This window comes from Neoarius graeffei, chromosome 19, assembly GCF_027579695.1.
Source record: "Neoarius graeffei isolate fNeoGra1 chromosome 19, fNeoGra1.pri, whole genome shotgun sequence".
NCBI lineage: Eukaryota > Metazoa > Chordata > Actinopteri > Siluriformes > Ariidae > Neoarius > Neoarius graeffei.
In genome coordinates this window covers 45342531-45370005 of record NC_083587.1, presented here as the reverse complement: position 1 = coordinate 45370005, position 27475 = coordinate 45342531, and the positions used below count along the sequence as shown (strand labels likewise).

At 42.1% G+C, this 27475-nt stretch overlaps 1 protein-coding gene across 1 annotated transcript; it reads right to left on the bottom strand.

Annotated features, from left to right (window-relative positions):
* Nucleotides 1–6233: 6233 nt before the first annotated feature.
* On the bottom strand, nucleotides 6234–25602 carry LOC132867949 (zinc finger protein ZFP2). The gene is made up of 2 exons (XM_060900921.1): nucleotides 24573–25602; nucleotides 6234–9001 (listed from the first exon to the last, which is right to left on the bottom strand). Exons 1-2 carry the CDS (start codon nucleotides 25015–25017, stop codon nucleotides 7593–7595), a joined length of 1854 nt encoding a protein of 617 aa, XP_060756904.1. The 5' UTR covers nucleotides 25018–25602; the 3' UTR covers nucleotides 6234–7592.
* Nucleotides 25603–27475: the final 1873 nt, after the last annotated feature.

The following is a 27475-nucleotide window of genomic DNA, read 5'->3' as shown; positions in this document are numbered from 1 at the left end:
ATGTGATCCCCAAATTCTTTGCAATTTTACATTGAGGAACGTTGTTCTTAAATTGTTGCACTATTTGCCCATGCAATCTTTCACAGAACAGTGAACCCCGCCCCATCTTTACTTCTCAGAGACTCAGACTCTGGGATGCTCTTTTTATACCCAATCATGTTACTGACCTGTTCCCAATTAACCAGATGAGTTATTTTCGCATTACACAACTTTTTTAGCCCTTTTCTTGCCCGTCTGAACTTTTCTGAAACATCAAATTCAAAATGAGCATATATTTTTCAAAAAACAATACAATTTCTCAGTTTCACCATTTGATATGTTGTCTTTGCACTATTTTCAATGAAATATAGGTATATGATTCGCAAATCTTCGCATTCTGTTTTTATTTATGTTTTACACAGTGTCCCAGTTTTTTGGAATAGGGGTTGTATTTTCATGGCATTTGCAAAAGTGATGCAAACTACTTGCAAAATGGCATGTCTAACTATATCTAGCATTGGTTAGATGTTTGTAGGGTGTGTTGGGCATATATTTGCAATCAGCTTCAACATGCTCATCAAACTCCGTGTATAATGAGTTACTGATATATTGAACATGGCTTTGGAAGACCCTCAGATCAATGTTTTCTGAGCCTCTCATACCAGCTGTGCATTCCAATATCATTTTAATACACCTTCACTGACTCTCCTAACAACCTGGAGGAAGAGAGGGAGACTTGCCTGATGTACGGGTATGGAGTTTTTAATCTTTCGAACTCTGTTAGAAGACCCAGAGACATTCTTTTAACGCAGTGTGGCTATAAGGCAGAACTGCAAGTCACACTGGGTGGCACGGTGGTGTAGTGGTTAGCACTGTCACCTCACAGCAAGAAGGTTCTGGGTTCAAGCCCAGTGGCTGACGGGGGTCTTTCTATGTGGAGTGCCGGTTTCCCCCACAGTCCAAAGACATGCAGGTTAGGTTAATTGGTGGTTCTAAATTGACCGTAGGTGTGAACGTGAGTGAGAATGGTTGGTTGTCTCTGTGTCAGCCCTGCGATGACCTGGCGACTTGTCCAGGGTGTACCCCGCCTCTCGCCCATGGTCAGTTGGGATAGGCTCCAGCTTGCCCGCGACCCTGTACAGGATAATCGGTTACGGATAATGGATGGATGGATGTTGTATTTTATTAAATGATATACGAGACCCAATATGAAGCAGCTACAAAACAAGAGAATTTTTAAAACTTTTTCATTGTAGTGCATCATCTGTTTACAGAAAAATCCTTTCCCGCTAGAACCTAATTTTGACTGACGTTTAAATTCAGAAAATGCAGTCAGAAGTCATTCAATATAGCGACGCAGCACATCTACAGAAAGCAATAACAAATTTAAAGGAATATGTATACACTAGTTAAATGCATCATTTCACATCTAATATGCAGCGTTGTGCAATAAGTCTATATTTGTAGACTCAGTGTGATGCGACTTCATTGGGAAACAATAATTCTGTGTAAATTTAGTTAAGAACAGACATTTAAAGGTTTCATTGAAGAAAGTCATGTCAGAGGAAATGCCAATAAAAAACGATTTACACACAAATGTATTGTTTCATGAGCAAAACCTATTATGTTTGTATATTTGATTGAACATAAGATGTGTTGCAATTGCCTTACAGATGCATGCGAAAATTAATTTAGCCTTTTGATGGACTGCTTGTACTTGTAATCAGCAATATGGACGCTCAATTAATTAGCCATTATATGCATTATGCTTGAGGTTGCTAGAAAATATATATATATTAGGCTAACGACGTTTGATGAAATTAGACGATCATTTGGAATGAAACATGGGCTCGGTGATGATGATGAGAAACTTCTGGTAAATTTTCAGAGAATGTTCGAAGGCACAGGGAAACTCTTTCAGGCAGTGTTTGTAAGCCAGAACTGCAAGGACTTGGACTATTTGCTGCATTGGACAGCGTCAGACATTTTCCAATTTCATGCTGACTACGAGACGATGCACAACTAAACTTGCAAGTCTGTTGCATTAACTCCTCAACAGAAACAGTACTGGTGGGTGATGCTGGATTTTTTTTTTAATCCCAGTCAGAATATAATTCTGCAACTACAGGAGAAAACATTTCACTAATCTCAAGTATAAGGGACAAGGGAGACTGAATGTAACAGAATGAAATGCAGCCATATGATGCAGTTGTGCTGAGTTCCAGCACAGACTCAGCTCAGCTAATTAGTGCTTTATGAGAAAATAATCATGATGGTGTCAGTGAAGAGACTAGCATGAAATATCAGCTTAACTTTTATTTGATCTCCACGGTGTTAACACACAAAGCAATATCATCATCATCATCATCAAATATAACTGCAAGCAGCCCAGCAGGGCATTGTTTCCATGGCAACTATGTCATTTTGTCAAGGGCATGGCTGTATGCACTCGCAACAAGTTTCAGTTCCACTGACCAAGATATGAGCTCACTTCCTGTTTAGCAGCTTTGCCACTGAATGCAACCTCAGAACAGGAAGTGGAAACGTTCTAGCATCAGGATCACAAAAGGCCTTTGAAACAACCAGGTTTTTAGTCCAAAGACATGAAGAGTAAACAACTACAAACATGTTTTCCCTTAAAATAGTGCACCCAAGTGGTCAAATGGGGTAGTTGTTGTTGTTGTATTCCCTCAGGGCAAATTCTTGAGTCATTTCACCAAGCTTGGTGGAGATACATTTAAAAAACAAAAACCAGTCCCACACATTACTGAGAAATGACCTCATTTTCTGTTTCTTGACATCAAATATGATAGCAGAACAGGAAATGGCAACACGTGCAGACCTTAGGATCGAAAAAGACATGACTTTCACTGACGGTCATGATGGTGGTGGTGCTACAGGGATGGATGGACCCCAAATTTTATGCCTGGGTACTTTGGACTGTCCTCTACGGATGTGACAAATTTAATCAAAATCCACCCAGGGGTTCTAGGGGCTGACAGACTCCCATAGCAGAAAAGTATAATAATAATAATAAGCTTAAGAAGAAGAAGAGGCAGCACGGTGGTGTAGTGGTTAGCACTGTCGCCTCACAGCAAGAAGGTCCGGGTTCAAGCCCAGTGACTGACGGGGGCCTTTCTGTGCGGAGTTTGCATGTTCTCCCCGTGTCCGCGTGGGTTTCCTCCGGGTGCTCCGGTTTCCCCCACAGTCCAAAGACATGCAGGTTAGGTTAACTGGTGACTCTAAATTGACCGTAGGTGTGAATGTGAGTGTGAATGGTTGTCTGTGTCTATGTGTCAGCCCTGTGATGACCTGGCGACTTGTCCAGGGTGTACCCCGCCTTTCGCCCGTAGTCAGCTGGGATAGGCTCCAGCTTGCCTGCGACCCTGTAGAACAGGATAAAGCGGCTAGAGATAATGAGATGAGAAGAAGAAGAAGAAGCCTGGCCTCTAATAACAATACTAATATTCCATTAAACGTGGTGTTTAAAAAAAAAAAAAAACCCAAACCACTAAAAATTTCCGATTGAACTTTATTTTAACTTAAATTAACCCAACTTTTTACTTGAACACAAATTTTCAGAATACTAATAAAATAAAGACAGCAAATAAATGACTGCTTTTTTTTTTTTTAAACTTTAGTCCATGGCTCTTTCCGTTCGATCAACTTGGCTTATAAGCAGTGTGAACTGGTGAGTGAGGGGACAGGATGTGCCTACGACGTCATACTCGGTGCTCGCAGAACTGAAGTGCTCAATTTCTCTGCCCCATGCCCATAGTAGATACCTTTTTGCACAGTTCACATCATCTCACGCTCATTTATAATGAGCGCACTCACTGACACTGCCCTGCATGTTACTGTCAGCCATCTTTACACTCTAACATTCACTTAACCTGGACTAAAGACCACTGGATGCTTTTTGTAAAGGTTTGGAATGATCTCTCTCTACTGTAACAGCACACTCTGCTGCTCCTTATGCTAAACATCTACGCTTGGTAAAACAAACGTGGAAGAAATGCAGGATATCACTTTGCCCAACATGTTTAAAAGTCAGTTATATTTATGAGGGGGATACTAGTGTCACCCTGCGATGATCTGGTGACTTGTCCAGGGTGTACCCCGCCTCTCGCCCATAGTCAGCTGGGATAGGATCCAGCTTGCCCGCGACCCTGCACAGGATAAGCGGTTACAAATATTGGATGGATGCTAGTGTCCTGCTATGATTTGATAAACAGACTTTTACCATCACTCGGTTAAGAAATCACTGAGCACAGGCTTTTTGGACATCATGGAAATCACATTTTAATTATGAAGATTAATAAATTAGCAATTCAGGGTGGATTAACTGGCAAGTTTAATTAGGGGTTACACAAACATGACAACTGTTAGCGTGTTCATGGAACTTAGCAAAAGGGCATAATCAAGTACTACTACAAGTCATTATTCTCCATCCTCCACATTACACGGTGGTGTGTCTATTTTATTTTTTATGACATTCATTTTGAATGGTTAGACCTTCAGTTCCTTTATTGCCTTTGGGTATACACAATGGCCTTACTTTTGTGCTACAAATTTTGACATCTGGTGCATTTTTGTTTTAATTTTTTTTAATAATCTTGTAGAAAAATTCAAAATAATCCACATGCACGTCAGATGGGCCTATAGACCACTTACAAAATCAAGTTCCTTCTCTCTCAAGATAACGGGTCACTTCTTTCCAAAGCTCTCACTTTAATACCTAATAATTACTTAAAAAGTATTCGAGCGCAACCTTTAGGACAAGAAGTTGACCATTTTGAGCGCACACACAGGTACCGTATGCCATCAATATAAACCCCTGGTGGATGGATAGCTAATTTGCCTATAAATCACACCTGCTGTGTTAATCTGCATTCATTCATCTTATCTGATTAAATAAGACAGAAACTGGCTAAAGAAAACCAAAAGCTTAATTTCAAATATTGGCTTTATGGAAGTTCTGAGTGATGCAGGTCAGTCACTACATTTACTACATGCACAAAATATTCCTGTTTTTGCCCTTATTGTGAAAATGACAGTATTTCATCCATGCCTCATGAAAATTATTATCTCACTATTATTCTATCCACATTCACTGGAGATGAGCAATCATGTGCTCCGATTGGCTACTCTACTACTAGGCTAATCAGCTCATATACCGTAAGTAGAGAAAACCAAAATGGCGGAGAGTTTTGCTGAACCGACCGAGGACGAAATAAAAACTACTCGAAAACAAAACCCCAAATCATCAAGTATTTAAAAGAAACGGAAATAGCTAATTTTATAACCAACCAACCCCCCCCCCCCCCCCAAAAAAAGCAACACAATAGGGAATAAAAGTATTTGATGGTAAGAACGCATCTTTTCTATTTTACATCAAATAGCATTTTTCACAAATTGCTACCATCATTTCATCAGTTTGTTTATGTTCTAAGGGCCAATTTATGCTGACAACCCAGTCCTCACAGATGGCGTCTGCGTAGCCCCCCCCCTTCGCAGACGCTCTGCGCGCACCTCCCAAAATTTGTGACCACCGCAGAAGCCTCGCAGACAGCATCGCAGACAAGAGGGCTCCGATTGGTCCACTCTACATCCGCTGTACACGCACTTCCGCTTCCCTACTTCCCAGGTTTGTTTTGTTTTCATGACCGCCATTTTTAAAAACACGAGCGAAGATGGAGCAGCACGAAGAGCGGTTGATCGAGGAAGTACGTACATCTATACGACTCCAGTTCTAGTCATTATAAGGACAGCGCATTATAAGGGCCTCTGCATGCTCTTGCGACAAGGCTTTCGCAGACAGCTTTTCGCAGACAGCTGTAATTTATCGTTGAGCGGGGAGTAATAGGCGTGCGCGATGTTATTCACCGCCACAACGCAAGGGGGCACGAAGTCGCGAAATCGCTAGTAGTTGGTGGGTGTGGTTAGTGGAGTGTTTATCCTCCAGTTACTTATAATGACTAGAAGTGGAGTCGTACAGATGTACGTACTTCCTCGATCAACCGCTCTTCATGCTGCTCCATCTTCGCTCGTGTTTTTAAAAATGGCGGTCGTGAAAACAAAACAAACCGGGAAAGTAGGGAAGCAGAAGTGCGTGTACAGCGGATGTAGAGTGGACCAATCAGAGCCCTCTTGTCTGCGACCCTGTCTGCGAGGCTTCTGCGGTGGTCACAATTTTTGGGAGGTGCGCGCAGAGCGTCTGCGAAGGGGGGGGGCTACGCAGACGCCATCTGCGAGGACTGCATTGTCAGCATAAATTGGCCTTAAGGACAGCAGTGTTGAATGACCTGTTGCTCAGTAACCGGAAGATAAACACTCCACTAACCACTCCTAGCAATTTCGCGACTTCGTGCCCCCTTGCGTTGTGGCGGTGAATAACATCGCGCACGCCTATACACGCCTATACTCCCCGCTCAACGATAAATTACAACTGTCTGCGAAAAGCTATCTGCGAAAGCCTTGTCGCAAGAGCATGCAGAGGCCTTGAGAAGCAGCAGCCTTTGTCACGTGCACACTCAAGCACAGTGAAATTCCTCTCTGCATTTAACCCACCTGAAGCAGCGAACACACACATGTACAAATGAGCAATGAACACACTCACATACCCAGAGCAATGTGCAACTATGATACGGCACCCGGGGAGCAGTTGGGCGTTAGGTGCCTTGCTCAAGGGCGCTTCAGCCAAAGGCCGCCCCATGTTACCCTAACCTGCATGTCTTTGAACTGTGGGGGAAGCCAGATCACCCAGAGGAAACCCACACAGACACGGTCAGAACACGCAAACTCCACACAGAAAAGCCCACGTCGGCCGCTGAGCTCGAACCTAGAACCTTCTTGCTGTGAGGCGACAGTGCTAACCACTACACCACCGTGCCGCCCATCATTTCTAAGCGGAGATTATTTTGTCGGACGTTTTGCATAAAAGTTTTTATTTATCGAATTTGCAAAAATTTTTTTTTTTAATTCTCCGTTTCTCAAAATCCAGTGAATGTGGATAGAATAAAACAGTTATTCCACTCAATCTCGTCGTACATGGCTGATAGCCGACTCGGTGCTACGCACCTCGTCAACGATCACCTCATGTATGACTCGATTTCGTGGAACTGTTAAATATTCCCATTTACATGCAGCCGCATCTCTACCCCAACCCTGCAAACTGCTGTCTATTTTGGTTTGTGTACAATACAGAGCTGACTGTAAACAGCCAAGAGCCCGTGTCTCCACCCCACCCAACTGAGACGCGTATTCCGAATGTCCAAAACCCAAATAATTTCAGCATATCCTACACTCCTTAACCGGAAAATGCTAAATTCGGAATAAGGCCAAGTTCGGGATATATTCAAACAGAATACGCCGTTTCCATGATCCGTATCGCATTCTGAATACCGTCATATTTGGAATATTAATGTGCATGTAAACGTATTGACTAATGCAGTAATGACATACGAATACCACTTCTTACTATATACCTTTGATTTCCATCAGGGAATCGATTTCAAAAGACAAGTTTAAAACCAGAACCATCTACAAGTAGTCAGTACTGTTTGAAAAATGTAATTAAACTTCTTTAAATCAGTTATTTCGAATGCACGTCACTAAATGTGATGCGTGTTGAGGTGCTGGGTGAGGTGGTGTGCCCGTATAAAGGTGCGCTGACACTTTGGGCAGACGTGCGGCCTCTCTCCAGTGTGTGTAAGAATGTGTGTTTTCAAATGCTGCGGCATGAGGAACGCCTTGTCACACTGCTGACACCTGTAAGGCCTGTGGCCGCTGTGAGTGCGCCTGTGCTTGCCCAGGTCCCCAGAATTACTGTAGCACCGATTGCACTCGGGACACGCGTAGGGCTTTTCCCCTGTGTGCCCGCGGATATGTTTGGTCAAGTCGCCCGACTGTGCGAAGCTCGCGCCGCACTCTTCGCAGCGGTACGGCCTCTCGCCTGTGTGTGTGCGTTGGTGGTTGGTGAGATGCTGGATGCGATTGAATCTCTTGCTGCAGACGGTGCACACGTACGGCCTCTCGCCGTTGTGAATGCGGAGGTGCTTCTTCAGCACGTCGGGCCTGGAAAAGGTCTTCCTGCACTCGTTACACTTGTGAATCCTTTCCTGGTTGTGAGTCAGGAGGTGCACTTTGAGGTTGCTCAGTGTCGCAAAGGTTTTCTTGCAATCCACACAAGAGAACGGCTTTTCTCCAGAGTGAACGCGTCGATGTAGACGCAGTGTCGACCTGTGACTGAACCTCATACCGCACTCGGGACACGGGTACGGCCTCTCGCCCGTGTGTGTGCGCAGGTGTGTGCTCAAGTGGCTCATTCGCGCAAAGCTCTTGTCACATTCAGGGCACGAGTACGGCTTGATACCAGTGTGGATGACCATGTGCTTGCGCAAGCTGCCCATCTCTTTGAAGCTATTCCCGCAGTCGGTGCAGCTGTACGGCTTCTCGCCTGTATGCGTGCGCGTGTGAATGGTTAAACACTGCAGCGTAGCGCAGTTCTTTCCGCAGTGTTGACACAGATAACCGCGATCTCTACAAAGCTGTTCGTTTCCATCTGTTCCTGGTTTGTGTTCTTCTTCTTCTACCTTGTGGCACTGATGTGGCCCGAGGCCCCACATTCCGGCAAAGTTTTCACCGCATGAAGCACAGCTCAGTTCTCCGTCAGTACACACTGTGGACAAGTTGTGGCACCGACGGCAATGGTTCTGCAGATTGCCAATGTAGTCAAAGCTGCGGTCGCACTGTGGACACGTGTAGCGTTTCCGGGTTGGTGCGGGCGTGGGAAGGTGGGCGCGCCGCATATGCACCTTCAGCTGCTCCTGGGTGAAGAAGTGGTGGTTGCAAGAAGAGCAGCTGAGCATCTGGGAGGATATTTTGATGCACTGTGGTGGTTTTTGAGTTTTCAGCCAAACTAGGTAATTACTCCGATGGGTCCATTTGAGGTGCTTCTCAAGGTAAGAAGAGTCAGTGAAGGACACGGCGCAATAAGGGCAGGAAAAGAAAGACTCTCGGCCTGCGGATGGAGAAAAATTAAAGACAAAACAATCACATTTTAGGACTTGTTTAATCGCGTTGAAAGAACTGGGGTGGGTTTCCCAAAAGCTTCTTAACGCTAAGAGCATCTTAACTAGGAGAGGGAGTGTTCGTTGTGATGCACGCTCGACCATTTAACGATGAGTTTTGTGCTACGATGCTTTTGGGAAACCCACCCCTGTTAGGTTAGTGGCGGTGTAACCCAAGCTCATGTCAAGACAAAAAGACAACAGGTAAATAAACATTTACCTAAAATTCCTACAAGACCTTAAGTACAGCACCAGTCGAAAGTTTGGACTCATTCACAGGTTTGACACTCAACATTGTAGAACAATACTGAAGTCATCAAAACTACAAAATAACATGGAACGTATATGGAATTATGTGGTTTAAAAAAAAGGTTTCCTGTTTTAGAGTCATCAAAGTAGCCACCGTTTACTGTGATGATGCTTTACACGCTACTGGCATTATTTTAACCAGCTTTATGAGGTAGTCACCTGGAATGCTTTTCAATTAACCAGTGGGCCTCGTCAAAAGTTAATTAGTGCAATTTCTTGCCTTCTTAATGCGTCCGAAATCAAATAGTAAATATAAAAATAGCCTCAATGAGTCTGTAGCTCATACCAGCCACTGTTATTCTGTGCGAGTTTGAAATCCGATCAGTCCTGTGGGAGGAGTAGCGATTTTTGTGAAACCGCATATGACCCCTGTGTAGCTGCGTCCATGGCAGGTGGTGCCACCTGGTGAACACCTCTTGTTGGAATGTCTTTAGAGTCTTTTGGGCGAGTTCCAGTGAAAACATCCTAACAGTTTATGAACAGTAGTGCTTGGTGTGACGAGTCACCCAAAATTTTCAAACCACCATAAAATGTTAAATATGACAGGTGGCGCCACTGCCTTGACAAATTTTATACATACCAACTTGGGGAACATTCCATAGGCGTTTGATCAAAATCTGATCACTCTTGTAGGAGGAGTAGTGATTTTTGTGAAATTGCACGTGACTCCTGTGTAGCCTCATCCATAGTAGGTGGCGCCACCTGGCGAACAACTCTTGTTGGTACATGTCTTTAGAGTCTTCTGGGTGGGTTTCGGTGAAAACGCCCAAGCAGTTTACAAAGAGTAGAGTTTAATGTGACGAGTCGCCCAAAAATTTCAGACGCCCATAAAATCTTAAATATGACAGGTGGCGCCACCACCTTGACAACTTTTATGCACACCCACCTGGGGAACATTGTGAGTTTGATCAAAATCTGATCAATCCTGTAGGAGGAGTAGCGATTTTTGTAAATTGCGGATGAACGATGATCGCATAAGCTCATCCGACCTGGCCTATGGCCAGATGAGCTAAAAATACAGTAAATACCCCAATTGGACAACTGTAATCATCCATATCATGTTAAGAACCTCTCAACTAAGTAAAGAGAAACGACATCCATCATTAATTTAAGACTTGAAGTGACTTTTAATTAATAAAAATAAAGAAAAAACATTTAATTAGAAGGTGTATCCAAACTTTTGACTGGTACTGTAAGGGAAGCCATATTTACCTTTGGTAACCAATAGGCATGTGTAGTACTTCATGCAAGTCTTCAACTGCTGCCAAATACTGTGGCTCAATTTCATTTTATTGTATAGCACTCATAACAATAGACACATTTTTAATAATTAACAGTTATTCCACGAAACCAAGTCATACATGAGCTGATAGGTGATGAGGTGCGTAGCCGCGAGTTTGCAATACACCATGTACGAGAAGATTGAGTGGAATAACTATTTTATTCTATCCACATTCACTGGATTTTGAGAAACTGTTTTTATTTTTAACAAATTAGATAAATAAAAACTTTATACAAAAAGTCCGACAAAATCATTTCCGCTTAGAATGTAAACAAACCGGTGAAATGACAGTAGCAATTTGTGAAAAATGCTATAGTTTTTTTTTAATGTTCTTACCATCAATAACTTTTAATCCATATTTTTGATTTTTGGGGTTTTGTTTTCGAGTAGAGTTTTTATTTCGTCCTCGGTTGATTCAGCAACACGCTCCGCCATTTTGTTTTACTCTACATGAGCTGATAGCCTAGTAGTAGAGTAGCCAATCAATCAGAGCATGTGATCGTTCATATCCAGTGAATGTGGATAAAATAATAAAGATCATATTTAATATTAAGGTCACTATGAAAATTTCAGGGCTGCCCCATATAATGGCATGCTTCCTGTGAAAGAGTTCTCAATGCAGAAATAAAACCGTGTGTGTGTGTGTGGGGGGGGGGGGGGGGGGGGGGGGGGTTTGCCAACAAAAAGCCATTATTTTCAACATTATTAATCTATTTTTAAAGGAAATTGTGCCATTTACAGTGGTGCTTGAAAGTTTGTGAACCCTTTAGAATCTTCTACATTTCTGCATAAATATGACCTAAAACAACATCAGATGTTCACACAAGTCCTAAAAGTAGATAAAGAGAACCCAGTTAAACAAATGAGACAACAAATATTATACTTGGTCATTTATTTATTGAGGGGCGGCACGGTGGTGTAGTGGTTAGCGCTGTCGCCTCACAGCAAGAAGGTCCTGGGTTCGAGCCCCGGGGCCGGCGAGGGCCTTTCTGTGCGGAGTTTGCATGTTCTCCCCGTGTCCGCGTGGGTTTCCTCCGGGTGCTCCGGTTTCCCCCACAGTCCAAAGACATGCAGGTTAGGTTAACTGGTGACTCTAAATTGAGCGTAGGTGTGAATGTGAGTGTGAATGGTTGTCTGTGTCTATGAGTCAGCCCTGTGATGACCTGGCGACTTGTCCAGGGTGTACCCCGCCTTTCGCCCATAGTCAGCTGGGATAGGCTCCAGCTTGCCTGCGACCCTGTAGAAGGATAAAGCGGCTAGAGATAATGAGATGAGATGAGATTTATTTATTGAGGAAAATGAGCCAATATTACATATCTGTCAGTGGCAAACGTATGTGAACCTCTAGGGTTAGCAGTTAATTTGAAGGTGAAATTAGAGTCAGGTGTTTTCAATCAATGGGATGACAATCAGGTGAGAGTGGGCACCCGGTTTTATTTAAAGAACAGGGATCTATCAAAGTCTGATCTTCACAACACATGTTTGTGGAAGTGCATCATGGCACGAACAAAGGAGATTTCTGAGGACCTCAGAAAAAGCGTTGTTGATGCTCATCAGGCTGGAAAAGGTTACAAAACCATCTCTAAAGAGTTTGGACTCCACCAATCCACAGTCAGATAGATTGTGTACAAATGGAGGAAATTCAAGACCATTGCTACCCTCCCCAGGAGTGGTCGACCAACAAAGATCACTTCAAGAGCAAGGCGTGTAATAGTCGGCGAGGTCACAAAGGACCCCAGGGGAACTTCTAAGCAACTGAAGGCCTCTCTCATATTGGCTAATGTTAATGTTCATGAGTCCACCATCAGGAGAACACTGAACAACAACAGTGTGCATGGCAGGGTTGCAAGGAAAAAGCCACTGCTCTCCAAAAAGAACATTGCTGCTCGTCTGCAGTTTGCTAAAGATCACATGGACAAGCCAGAAGGCTATTGGAAAATGTTTTGTGGATGGATGAGACCAAAATATAACTTTTTGGTTTAAATGAGAAGCATTATGTTTGGAGAAAGGAAAACACTGCATTCCAGCATAAGAGCCTTATCCCATCTGTGAAACATGGTGGTGGTAGTATCATGGTTTGGGCCTGTTTTGCTGCATCTGGGCCGGGACGGCTTGCCATCATTGATGGAACAATGAATTCTGAATAATACCAGCGAATTCTAAAGGAAAATATGTCAGGACATCTGTCCATGAACTGAATCTCAAGAGAAGGTGGGTCATGCAACAAGACAAGGACCCTAAGCACACAAGTCATTCTACCAAAGAATGGTTAAAGAAGAATAAAGTTAAATGTTTTGGAATGACCAAGTCAAAGTCCTGACCCAATCGAAATACTGTGGAAGGACCTGAAGCGAGCAGTTCATGTGAGGAAACCCACTAACATCCCAGAGTTGAAGCTGTTCTGTACGGAGGAATGGGCTAAAATTCCTCCAAGCTGGTGTGCAGGACTGATCAACAGTTACCGGAAACGTTTAGTTGCAGTTATTGCTGCACAAGGGGCTCACACCAGATACTGAAAGCAAAGGTTCACATACTTTTGCCACTCATATGTAATATTAGCTCATTTTCCTCAATAAATAAATGACCAAGTATAATATTTTTGCCTCATTTGTTTAACTGGGTTCTCTTTATCTACTTTTAGGACTTGTGTGAAAATCTGATGTTGTTTTAGGTCATATTTATGCAGAAATACAGAAAATTCTAAAGGGTTCACAAACTTTCAAGCACCACAGTATGAGTGAGCATGCACAAAAAGTGGTTTTGTTAGTTATATTTTATTCTAGTTATATTTTATCCTAGTTATATTTTAAACAGGAGTCCCATGATCAGTTTGAGATATCTTCTTTTGTTAATGTGCAAAAGAACTGAGCAAGATGCACACTGTCAGAACAGCACTGTCATGATATCTGCAATACTTTGTAAGGTTCTGTATTTCTAAAATCACAACCATAATGTTTTAGAACAGAGATTCTCAAACATTTTGCAGCCAGGAACACCTTTAGTTATTAAAAACAAACAAACAAACAAACAAACAAACAAAAAAAAACTACTTAGGCAGGATTTATTTCAGAAACTATTCAACTATACTCATTACTCAAACGGGTATAATAATAATAATAATAATAATAATAATAATATTATTATTATTAGTAGTAGTAGTATTAATAATAATAATAATAATAATAATAACAACAACAACAACAACAACAGGGCTTTGAACCAGAATTTTTTTCCTATTGGTTCGTTCCGAACAGAAACGTAATTTTAACGTTTCCAGTTTTGGGTTCCACCATTAAATAGACGTTCCCGAACCAGTTAGAACAAAAAAAAATTTCGTTCCCGGAACGGTTAATTACGTTCCCTGTCGGCTGTTTAACAAATGGCTATAAAATGATGTCTCTGTCTCATCCAGCTTAAGCCAAATGTAGGCTAATTCTATTACAACCTTCATTAAATAAGACAAGAAATAATTCAAAACAATTATTATTTCAAATGTTGGCGATTTGGATTCTCAGTACGTCTTCCCATCTACACAAACAGAAAAAGTGCCAAAAATGAAAGATAATTCGTTTAGTGTGTTACCAAAGGCTAGTCAGGCCCTATGCATTGATAGGCTAACAGAGGTTAACGTCATTTAATGTTCGCGAGCCTCTCATTAACGTGGACAAATATATAGATATCGTGTTTGAAATTGATGGTTTTGAATAACGATAGACTGCAATATTTACCTCTTATCTAAGATGTGGAGACGTGATAGTAGTCCACCCTCCCGCTCTCTCCATTCAGTCAGCGAACGTCACACAGGAAGTGAACCCCAGCGGGTCATAGAAACGTGCGCAGGAGAAGAATGACTTTTTTATTTGTAGGCTACGGAAACTTTGAGGAACGAAATAAAAACCGGTATTAACCGGTTACCATTATTTTTAATAAGCGGTTCTGTTCCGGAGCATAAAAAATAAAGTTTCTTGTTTCGTTTCTGTTCCATGTGAAATAGAAAAAGTTCCCGGTTTTCGTTTTCGTCCCTTGAACCGGTTCAAAGCCCTGATTAATAATAATAATAATAATAATAATAATAATAATACGACGCCTAGTTTTGGAGCATTTTATTTCTAACTTTCTCCCAACAGAGCACGCTGGAGAACTTTTTGAAAACCGCTGTTTTAGAGGATATGTAATCATTAGTAATCAAATATTATTAGCGTTCTCATCAGCGATAATATCTTGCTCGTGTTCGGAAATGGACCGTGTATTTCACTCGCACTCAAAGTGTAATACTGTTGCTGTGGTGGCCTGCATACACAGCCAGAGGAATCATCATCATCTGCACTTTTACAATGACAGTCAGGGGACGAAGTCAGAATATACTTCACCACTTGGCTTTTAATTATTTTCCCATTAATGAAGTCAACACGATCCTTCATAATGTAAGCACTTGATTTTTTTTTTCTTTTTACATGTGTGTTCAGATCACAATTTCACACGTGACACAGTATCTACTGAAATAACCCTTTCAAATGAACAGGTCTTGGTTGCTTTGGCTGGGCTGCAAACCCACAACCACTCCAGTTCTTTGAGATCAAGACTGGATGCCCTTGATGTCGAATATTTCCCGTAGACAGTATAATCTTTAAATACAGTTGGACATGAATGTTAGGGCAATATTGGGCTTTCAATTATTTCTCTGAACTTCTCTCTTCTGGGAAAGAATGATTGTACGACATACATTCATGTCCACGATGAGCGCAAACTTCTGACTGCAACTGTATTTAATCTTTTTCCACTATCTATATCTATCATTACCTATACTGTGGTTGGTAGAAAAGAGCAACTTGACTTGTTTGAAGATTCTTGAAAACGTTTCACCTCTCATCCAAAAGTAAATACCCGATACTCCCTATTAGTCAGACAGAACTGAGGAAGCCTTTCGGATGAGAGGTGAAACGTTTTCAAGAATCTTCAAACAAGTCCAGTTGCTCTTTTCTACCAACCACAGTTTACTAGGACCTGGATGACTGAGAATCTTCACAGACATCATTACCTATACCATTCAATTAGTTCTTTAGTACACTGTGGAAATGTAAAAGACATTGTGTCTTATCTACCGTACGGTATATTGCGCGTATCAGGAAGTTTTTCACAACTGAGATCCTTATTCATGCTTTCATGACACTGAAGGTTGATTCATACAATGCGCTTCTCTTTGGCTTGCTGAAATATGAACTTCTGGTTGCACTTTAAACTGTATTTAAAGATTACACTGTCTGCTGGAAATATTCTACATCAAGGCTTGCTGAAATATGAACTTCTGAAGGTTCAACGTGTTCTTAAATGCCGCTGTACGGCTTCCGACATACACGTAAATTTGACCATATTAGTCCAGCAGCTTCATTGGTTACCAGTAGAGAAACCGATCCACTTCATCACTTCACGATTCTACTTCTAGTCTTCGAAGCGTTGCGTGGTCTTGCGCCTGGTTATATCGGTGATGCTCTACAGCTCTACGTTCCGACGAGAGCACTTATGCCGCTTTTCCACTACCAACGCGGCTGAGTTGGGCTGAGTCGAGCTGAGTGGGGCTGTTGGCGTTGCATTTCGACTACAATCGCGCTGAACCGTGCTGGCTGGAAGTGGGTGGACACATTGGGTGGAGTTAGCAAAAGTGGGTGGACGTCAGGTGATGTCGTTAGGCGGCGCAAACAGTGACATCAGTGACCTTTTAAGCGGTAGTCTCACAACCCGGAGAGTAAACAATAAACATGGAGGACATGGAGTCGTTAGTGTTGCTGGTCTTGGTGCTGTGGCTTGTTGTCACCGACAACAAGAGCATACAGATGAGGCGAGGTGCATAAGGCTTCATAATTCTCGTAATTCTCCTTCTTCCGGGTTTACGGTGTTTACAGATCCCAGCGTGCTCGCGGGGCGTGTGTGGGCGTGTGAGGACACTCCTCCTCACCAATCAGTGCACAGGGGAGTGTCTCCTCACGCCCCTAGCCTCACTCAGCTCGGTTTGGCTCGCTTCAGCCCCACTCCAAAACCGTGCGAGTTTTGGGGGCTGAGCAGGGCTGAAGCGAGCCGAGTCGTGCTGTTCTTAGATAGTCGAAACGCGAGCCGTGTCGGGCTGAAGCGAGCTGAAAAAGGGTAGTGGAAAAGGGCCATTAGATCTTCACATGCTGTTCTTTTAAAGCCAGTGGATTACCATTGCAAGACATATGGCTATCGTTCTTTTGCTGCAGCTGTGTCTCATCTCTGGAACGTTACCCATCTTGTGACTCTTTCCCAGTGTCCGAAATCGCTCACTCGTTCATTACTCCCTATAGACCCCTTTCACTGACGTCACCCGAAACCGGAAGTAAACAGACCCTGCGCCATTTTGGAAGACCAACAAACTCGTGATTAGGGGGAAATAACGGCAGCGGTATGTGAACCCACGAGAATAAAGTGGAGTGGCAAACGACTTAAACAAACAAATCTGAGCTGTTTTATTTATGATTTATTGGCCCAACAGCAGACTTGAAAGAAACCTGTGTGAGACTTGGCAAAAAACTGTGGATATAATGGATAAGTCTGTGCATGATCTGCGGACACTTTGAGGTAAGCAAACGCAAGAAATTCAGATTTAAAACATGCTAAATTGGCCCCAAGTTGATAACTGGATGAGGAGCAAGCCTTCCAGACTTCTACAATTTAATAATAATAATTTAGGATGGTTTGGGGCTTGCTCGCTGCTGCCAGGTTGGTTGTTGAGTAGCCTGACTGTTGTTGTTTTTTTTTTCTTGCGTGTGGTATCATTGTTGACGCGAGGTTGTTTTTTGAACATGCCAATGCGGACACGATTTCCCCTGATGAGTTATGACTTCAGACGCGATGCGTGTGTGGAGGTGTGGAGTCCGCGTGATATGTGCGTAAGATAGGCTTCTCATGTGTTTGGAGATCCGCGCTCTGAGACAAGCGCAAGCACCCCCCCCCCCCCGGGAAAAAAAGGGACCCCCCGAAAATATCAGCATAGTCCGAACACTGAGTGTAGGCACTGGGTGTAAACAACAAATAGTTTACAATGTCTGGGTAGCAAACAGATGGCAGAATTGGTGTCCGGTCCTCCTTATGTTTCCATTCTCCCTTGCCGCAAGTCTTATCATATGGGTCAAACCCATCAATCACAGCCAGTTTCTCCACATACCGTGCCCTTTCTGCAACTGGTAATGTACTCACATAACCCGAATTATCATCCATCGTGTCACTTTACTCTCACTCGTACTTTGTTTTATATTGTGAGTGCATGTACTTGGTCTTCCAATATGGCGCCTAACAAAATCTCGCGGCGCGGTGACGTCATGTGAAAGGGGTCTATACAGGGAATCACTATATAGAGGACTCTATAGTGAGCTCATTGGTAAAATGAAAAAAAACCACTTTGACACTAGTCCATTGTGCTGGTATTTACGTCATTACTGTCGCACAATTAAAACGTGCCAGATCAGTCGGCTGGTGGGTTTTCAAAATAATAAATACATGCATGCATTTTTGTGATAAATACATCTTATACTGAGCGTATTTCCCACAAAGTACCTGCATCTTTCAGTTTTTTTTTTTAAATCAAGGCTGAATAATTTCTTCTTTGCCGCTGCCTTTTATTAAATAAAATGAGACTTTTAATTTGATTTCTTTAAGCGCGACCGCAACGCATGATGGGATATGTTGCTTTGGTTAGCGACCATCGGTTGTACACTACTTTTCGTGATGCATTGTGGGATACTTTGAGTGCACTATATAGGGTGTAAATAATCCTCACAAAGGTTTCGAACAGCACTATAAAATGGCGTCTCCACTATATAGTGAGTAGGGAGCGATTTCGGACACAGGGTTTTTCTCTTTTCAAGTCAAAACTTAAAATTCATCTATTTAGAACCCTGTTTCTCAAAGTGTGGTCCGTGGACCATGATGTCATAAAATATCACTCCAAAAGCAAAGTTCTAAGTGGCACAGACGAGTTGTTTTCTATATTGAATAAAGTCCTATGTAAATTCAAATAGTAGCCCACTATTTGAATTTGTTGGACATTAAGCAAGCCAACAGTTTTGCGACACTGCCTATAGCTACGTCCGTTTAGGTTACACTTTCATATCAACGACACCTCTGAATGTGGAGGAACAACGAGTAACCAAATTAGACTTAGCATCAAACTGTCCAAAAGATAATGGATCGGTGGCTGAAGACCGGGTCAGTCAAAAGAAAAGCACAAGAAACATCTGACTCGACCAAGGACAAAGTGCAAAGACATGATGATTCTTTGTTTGAGAAAAAGCAGCGCAACCGGATCAACATGGCCCCCCATATGAGATTACAACCGTCCGGTTTGGAGCCAGACATTACTTCACTGACGTTTCTTCCCATTAAGAGGACAACAATGAGTGAGTTGGCAGTACTATTTGTAAAACTGTCATTTCATTAGTGTGTAATTTGTAATGTTGAAGTAGACTCATTGTTTTTTGTTCGGGATATTTAGGGGGTTAGGTGGTCTGCAATTTTTTTTTTTAAATGGATAAAGTGATCCTTGGTCTGAAAAAGTTTGAGAAACACTGATTTAGAACTTCATAATTGTAGCATCTCTGATTGCTCATTCATATATATTTACACATTGTATATTTTGTGCTCAGAACTCTTTCACCATAAGCGGTCAACAAATTTTTTGTTGATGACGTAAACAGAAGGACGCTCAGTGAGCGTATACCTCCGCCAAGCCATATTATCAACATCAAAATCAAATCACTTGAACCTAGAGTAATACTAAAGCTGTACACCAAATTTAATCAAAATCTGTTCACTACTTTCTGAGTTACGTTGGAAACGGAGGGGGATTCCTGGATCCACACACAATACATATCCAGATTTGCATCAAAATCTAATCAGTTGTTCATTGGCTCATGCCCCACCTTTCCTCAAAATTTCATCCAAATCTGTTCACTACTTTTTGAGTTACACTGGGAAAAATCAAACAAAAACATAACCTCCTCTAACAAAGTTGGCGGAGCTTAAAAAACAAACAAACAAACAAAAAAAAATTAACCAGTAATTTATTTTCAGGGGGAAAAAAAAAAAAAAGGTTTTATCACTGTCATATCACTGAACTGAAAAGACCAAAGTCCAGTGCTAGGTGATATGACAATAAAATACCAAGATGTAAAATGGCACATTCACACAGATAGTGCAATCTTTTTTTTTAACCATAATAATTGTACTGTGGTGGTTTTCCCAAAAGTCTCTCAACACTAAGAGCATCTAAACTAGGAGAGAGTGTTCATTGTGCTGCTCGTGCTACCATTTAACGATGATCTTTGTGTTACGATGCTTTTGGGAAACTCGGTACTGACTTAAAGGAACAGTCCACCGTACTTCCATAATGAAATATGCTCTTATCTGAATTGAGACGAGCTGCTCCGTACCTCTCCGAGCTTTGCGCGACCTCCCAGTCAGTCAGACGCAGTCAGACGCGCTGTCACTCCTGTTAGCAATGTAGCTAGGCTCAGTATGGCCAATGGTATTTTTTGGGGCTGTAGTTAGATGCGACCAAACTCTTCCGCGTTTTTCCTGTTTACATAGGTTTATATGACCAGTGACATGAAACAAGTTCAGTTACACAAATTGAAACGTAGCGATTTTCTATGCTATGGAAAGTGCGCACTATAATGACAGGCGTACTAACACCTTCTGCGCGCTTCGACAGCGCATTGATATCTGAGCTCCGTATCAATGCGCTGCCGAAGCGCGCAGAAGGTGTTAGTACGCCTGTCATTATAGTGCGGACTTTCCATAGCATAGAAAATCGCTACGTTTCAATTTGTGTAACTGAACTTGTTTCATATCACTGGTCATATAAACCTATGTAAACAGGAAAAACGCGGAAGAGTTTGGTCGCATCTAACTACAGCCCCAAAAAATACCATTGGCCATACTGAGCCTAGCTACATTGCTAACAGGAGTGACAGCGCGTCTGACTGCGTCTGACTGACTGGGAGGTCGCGCAAAGCTTGGATAGGTACGGAGCAGCTCGTCTCAATTCAGATAAGAGCATATTTCGTTATGGAAGTACGGTGGACTGTTCCTTTAAGTGTCAAATGCTACAATTTTTTTACACAACTTTTTAAATGTTAAATCGTTTATTTATTCTATACATTAAATAAAAACCAAAGGAGTGTCCAGTGTCAGTGCTTTGTAAAGGTCAATAGTTTTTCCACTGAGGAGTTTGCATTTTGTGGTTTATGAGTAATATAATAAGCTGTGTTTCTTATTTGTTTTTTTTGTCTTATTAATTTCAAGCATGAAATAGGATGATCAAGGAACGACTATTTACATCTTAAGTGATTACAAGAACAAACCTCTCACGGACGTTCCATAGCGTCAAATGCTAAACAGATAAAAAGTGCAAATATAGTATAATTAAATACAATGGTGCTTGAAAGTTTGTGAACCCTTTAGAATTTTCTCTATTTCTGCATAACTATGACCAAAAACAAAATCAGATTTTCACACAAGTCCTAAAAGATGATCAAGAAAACCCAGTTAAACAAATGAGACAAAAATATTTTACTTGGTCATTTATTTATTTATTGAGGAAAACGATTCCAATATTACATATCTGTGAGTGGCAAAAGTATGTGAACCTTTGCTTTCAGTATCTGGTGTGACCCACTTGTGCAGCAATAACTGCAGCTAAACGTTTGCGGTAACTGTTGATCAGTCCTGCACACCGGCTTGGAGGAATTTTAGCCCGTTCCTCCGTACAGAACACCTTCAACTCTGGGATGTTGGTGGGTTTCCTCACATGAACTGCTCGCTTCAGGTCCTTCCACAACATTTCAATTGGATTAAAGTCAGGACTTTGACTTGGCCATTCCAAAACATTAACTTTTCTTTTTTTTTTTTTGGGCCTTTTTTCATCTTTATTATTGGATAGGACAGTGTAGAGACAGGAAATGAGCGGGAGAGAGAGACGGGGAAGGATCGGGAAATGACCTCAGGCCGGAATCGAACCCAGGTCCCCGGATTTATGGTATGGTGCCTTATCCACCTGAGCCACGACACCCCTAACTTTTCTTCTTTAACCATTCTTTGGTAGAATGACTTGTGTGCTTAGGGTCGTTGTCTTGCTACATGACCCACCTTCTCTTGAGATTCAGTTCATGGACAGATGTCCTGACATTTTCCTTTAGAATTTGCTGGTATAATTCAGAATTCATTGTTCCATCAATGATGGCAAGCCGTCCTGGCCCAGATGCAGCAAAACAGGCCCAAACCATGATACCACCACCACCATGTTTCACAGATGGGATAAGGTTCTTATGCTGGAATGCAGAGTTTTCCTTTCTCCAAACATAACACTTCTCATTTAAACCAAAATATTCTATTTTGGTCTCCTCCGTCCACAAAACATTTTCCCAATAGCCTTCTGGCTTGTCCACGTGATCTTTAGCAAACTGCAGACAAGCAGCAATGTTCTTTTTGGAGAGCAGTGGCTTTCTCCTTGCAACCCTGCCACACACACCATTGTTGTTCAGTGTTCTCCTGATGGTGGACTCATGAACATTAGCCAACGTGAGAGAGACCTTCGGTTGCTTAGAAGTTACCCTGGGGTCCTTTGTGACCTCACCGACTATTACACGCCTTGCTCTTGGAATGATCTTTGTTGGTCAACCACTCCTGGGGAGGGTAACAATGGTCTTGAATTTCCTCCATTTGTACACAATCTGTCTGACTGTGGATTGGAGGAGTCCAAACTCTTTAGAGATAGTTTTGTAACTTTTTCCAGCCTGATGAGCATCAACAACGCTTTTTCTGAGGTCCTCAGAAATCTCCTTTGTTCGTGCCATGATACACTTCCACAAACGTGTGTTGTGAAGATCAGACTTTGATAGATCCCTGTTCTTTAAATAAAACAGGGACTCACACCTGATTGTCATCCCATTGATTGAAAACACCTGACTAATTTCACCTTCCAATTAACTGCTAACCCTAGAGGTTCACATACTTTTGCCACTAACAGATATGTAAAATTGGATCATTTTCCTCAATAAATAAATGGCCAAGTATAATATTTGTTGTCTCATTTGTTTAACTGGGTTCTCTTTATCTACTTTTAGGACTTGTGTGAAAATCTGATGTTGTTTTAAGTCATATTTATACAGAAATGTAGAAAATTCTAAAGGGTTCACAAACTTTCAAGCACCACTGTATACATACATAAATAAATAAATGGTAAACTGGTGAAGTATAAGGGGTTTAAAACACTGTATAAAACAGTGCAGGACATGCTGTTGTAGGAAAATACATAACATTTCAGCTCAAATTGCACCTTATCATGGATTATTTTTCTCAAACAGCCGTATAGCACCTCATTGTGTTTCATTTCTATAGTGATCTGCTGTTTATTGGTAAACGTGTTAGCTGAACAGTTAAGGCTACATCCACACGACAATGAGTTTTTTAAAAAAAAATATCGCGTCCACATGGGCAACGGATCAGTAAAACATCAGGTACATATGGCAACGCAACGCTTGCTGAAAACGATGCAATACACATGCCACACCTCTACGTGCGCTGTAAGACGGTCCCATCGGAGACACCAGAACAATAGAAGTAGGACGCATGCGCATAAACCCCTTCTTCTGTAACATCAGCCACATAAAGTTTTGATTATTAATCAGTAGCGTAAAATAGTATCTATTGTCTAAGACACTTATTTATATTTCATATTAAAACGTCTATGTAAATTATACATAGAAAGCCTGGCCAGGCGCTGAACGTTCTTCTGCCTTCACTTTAAGAGAAATTCAGGGCGAGCATGAGCCTAGGTTCTTCCCTGTCACTGTCACACGCACACCTTCTCACTCCCTATCCTATGGATATAGTCCCTTTAAATCACGTGCTCGTTTTTTGAATGGAGACGCGGAAAGAGGAATGAACGAGGGTAGATGGAAGCCGGTACGCCAACATTCTGACATCCTCCAGAATTCTTTAATGGTCCGGAATAAATTGAATGCTACACGTTGATGGATTACTTTGTTCTTCTACGCCCTTTTTGAGGAATGTATTGTCGGACTTCAACCAACATCTGAAGAGGTGAGATCGCTCCTTTTTTCCCCCTATTTTTGCTGGTGGGATTGTTTTTGTAAAGCGCACGGGCGGTGCGCGGTTTTGGTTATACTGCTTCTGCAGTGTTTGGACTAAAGACTCTGCCCTAAGGGCTATTCTCTCACTCTCTCTCTCTCTGCACCATTACACAATAAATATTCACAGTGAAAATATTTTGTAAGCGCGTTTCATGAGCCAAGTTATAGGATTTGTTGACAACTCACATCGAGTTCGTTACACTTCTACCCGGCGTGAAGCACTCACAGTCATGTGGTTGTGACGTCATCGTAAACAAATCCGTTCTACTCATCCAGACGACTTCGCAACGGCGCCGTTGCCAGATTTTTCCACTCTGGAACCAGTTCTCAAAAGATTTCGTTTTGGGGCACCCAAAACACCGGTGCCGTGTGGACGCCAGGCCGAAACGATAAACAATTTTATCAGATTCACCTGAATCTGTTGCCGTGTGGACAGGGCCCAAGACTCCGGGTTACTGATCTGAGCAGAGTTTCCCAAAAGCATCGTAGCACAAAGATCATCGTTAAACGGTAGAGCGAGCAGTACAGTGAACATTCTCTCTCCTAGTTAAGATGCTCTTAGCATTAAAAGGCTTTTGGGAAACCCAGCCCTGAAGGTTATGGGTTCAAGGCCCCAGCACTGACAAGCTGCCACTTTTGGGCCTTTGAGCATAGTTGTGAACTCTCTCTGCTCCAGAAGCACCGTACCTCCTTGGTGTACGTCACTCTGGATAAGAACATCTGCTAAACGCCTGTCTGATTACTGATGAAAAGCTTTATTGAAATTACCTGCTTCTTCATCCTGTCTGAGATCACTCTCCTCTTCTTCCGTCTCGAGTTTGACCTTCGCCACATTTTCCTCCTCTTCCTCCTCCTTCAAGGGGAAATATCCCTCACTGTTGACCACATCATGGATTTCAGACTCAGTTTTAAGACCAAAGCTTAAACTGATTGGAACACACTCCGGCTCGGTCTTTGGAGAGACTCTGGAGTCTGGGCATTGAGGCTGTGCGTTTCTGTTCCCTGTCTGCATGAAGTCTGTTTCTGGCTCTTGCTTTATCTGTTGAAGCTCTGAAGAAATGTCCTTCGCTCCATGACATGAATAAAGTAGATGTTTGTCTGGTTCCAGGTTATTTGAAGCCTCTTCTCCAGCACAGGGCTCTGTTTTGATGTGTGGTGGAGCCTTGGCACCGGTATGGGATGAGTTTGCACACTGAGAGCTGATCTTCACCATGACGTCACACTGCACCAGCTACATTTCCGTGTTTCAGAACAACATGATGATGATGATGGAATGAGTTTCTACTGCACTGAAATGAACTCGCAAAGCTAATACATTACTGATTACACACACTAGCACAGTGGAAATGCACCTATCCCTAACCTATCCCCAAATAGCCTTTAGCATTCTAATGCTAAGTGAAAAATAGGCCTGAAGTATTACTTGTTTTATTCCCCAGTAGAAACTTCTTCACGCTGACTCTCCTATCATGTGAAGGATTTCAAAAATAATTAAAAAAATAAACAAAACACGCAGGTACGACTAAAACAGCTGCCAGAAAATAGGAACGACTTAAAAAAAAAAAACCAGAACAAAGTCTGTCATTCAGTTAGCTATTAGCACAACTTTAAGCTAACTGCCTTAGCACAGCCGCTCCATTAAATAAATTCAAACAGTCGTTTGTTTCAGTGTTTCTGACGCACTAGTTCTAGCTAATAAACCGGCTTGTTTTGACAAAAATAAACTATGTGCAAGATAAAACCACAGAAGCAGCTCAAGTTGCCGTGAAGACGGAATCAAACAGCAGTCTGAGGGAACATGGCCGCCGTCCGCCTGTTTTTCAAAATACCTGTAGCGCGTCGATGTTTTCTTCCAGTTTCACCGATTTCTCAGGAATAAACTCTTTAAATCAGCCTAATCAAACTATCTGAGTGGAATCGTGAATCTGAAGAAGCACACTATAGTCACGAAAAGAAAAAAAACAGACACTTTCTCATAATTACAAGAAAAGATCTTGTAATATAATTATGAGTATTTTTTTTTTCGCAGTTCGGTTTCCATCAAATCCTGCGCTCTGATTGGCTGGCGAGCGGTACGGACACAACAACGACAAATATAATAGCATTTTCGTCAACATTTATATATTTTTTACAAGATTTATTTATAAGATTATCAAAAATGTTACATTTTTGCCAGCATTTCTCAGGAGAATAGCATTAATTTTACAGCATGGATAGCGATAACGACAGTCTTCACAGCAAAAGCGAGTTTTACTACCCTGAGGAAGAAGAAATAAAAGAAAACATTTCAGGAGAAAGATAAAAACCTCTAACTGTTGCTAACGCCGAGCAAAAACATGGCTGAATCCTGAATGACTCAATTTTGTATAAATGGGGGACTACATAGGCGGCAAAATGTAGTTTTTTTCCTGCTATGGAAGTGCACTTGTATACCGAGGAGGAAGCAATTTGCATTACAGCCGTGAATGAGGATTCAAAATGGCGGCTCGTTTTCCTTTTCGGGCGCTCTCGTTTTCTGTTAGAATTTGGTAAAGAAAAAAAAATATATCATTTAAAAAACCTGTAACTGTTGCTAACGCCGAGCAAAAACATGGCTGAATCCTGAATGACTTAATTTTGTATAAATAGGGGACTACATAGGCGGCAAAATGTAGTTTTTTTCCTGCCATGGAAGTGCACTTGTATACCGAGGAGGAAGCAATTTGCATTACAGCCGTGAATGAGGATTCAAAATAGCATTAATTTTACAGTATGAATAGCGATAACGACAGTGTTCACAGTGAAAGCGAGTTTTACTACCCTGAGGAAGAAGAAATAAAATAAACCATTTCAGGAGAAAGCTAAAAACCTCTAACTGTTGCTAACGCCGAGCAAAAACATGGCTGAATCCTGAATGACTCAATTTTGTATAAATAGGGGACTACATAGGCAGCAAAATGTAGTTTTTTTCCTGCCATGGAAGTGCACTTGTATACCGAGGAGGAAGCCATTTGCATTACAGCCGTGAATGAGGATTCAAAATGGCGGCTCGGCTCGGTTTTCCCTTTCGGGCGCTCTCGTTTTCTGTTAGAATTTGGTAAAGAAAAAAATAAATATATTATTTACCAGCTTAAGGTTGGTCTGTATGGTGAAATACCGTGACCTCGGCCTTGAATACTGACCTCAACCCAGAGGGCCTCGCTCAGTACTTTCAAGACCTCGGTCACGGTATTTCACCCTACGGACCTCCCAGCTGGTAAATAACATTTATGTATTATGGTATGAGGGTGCATTAGTGCACATGACATGGGTAGTTTGTACATCTGGAAAGGCATCATTAATGCTGAATGATATATACACATGGGTGGTGGAGTGGTTAGCGCTGTCACCTCACAGCAAAAAAGGTCCTGGTTCGAGCCCAGTGGCTGGCGAGGGCCTTTCTGTGTAGAGTTTGCATGTTCTCTCCGTGTCTGCATGGGTTTCCTCCGGTTTCCCCTCCAGTCCAAAGATATGCAGGTTAGGCTAATTGGTGGCTCTAAATTGACGGTGAGTGTGAATGGTTGTTTGTCTCTGTGTCAGCCCTGTGATGACCTGGCGACTTGTCCAGGGTATACCCCGCCTCTCGCTCATAGTCAGCTGGGATAGGCTCCAGCTTGCCTGCGACCCTGTAGAACAGGATAAGTGGCTACAGA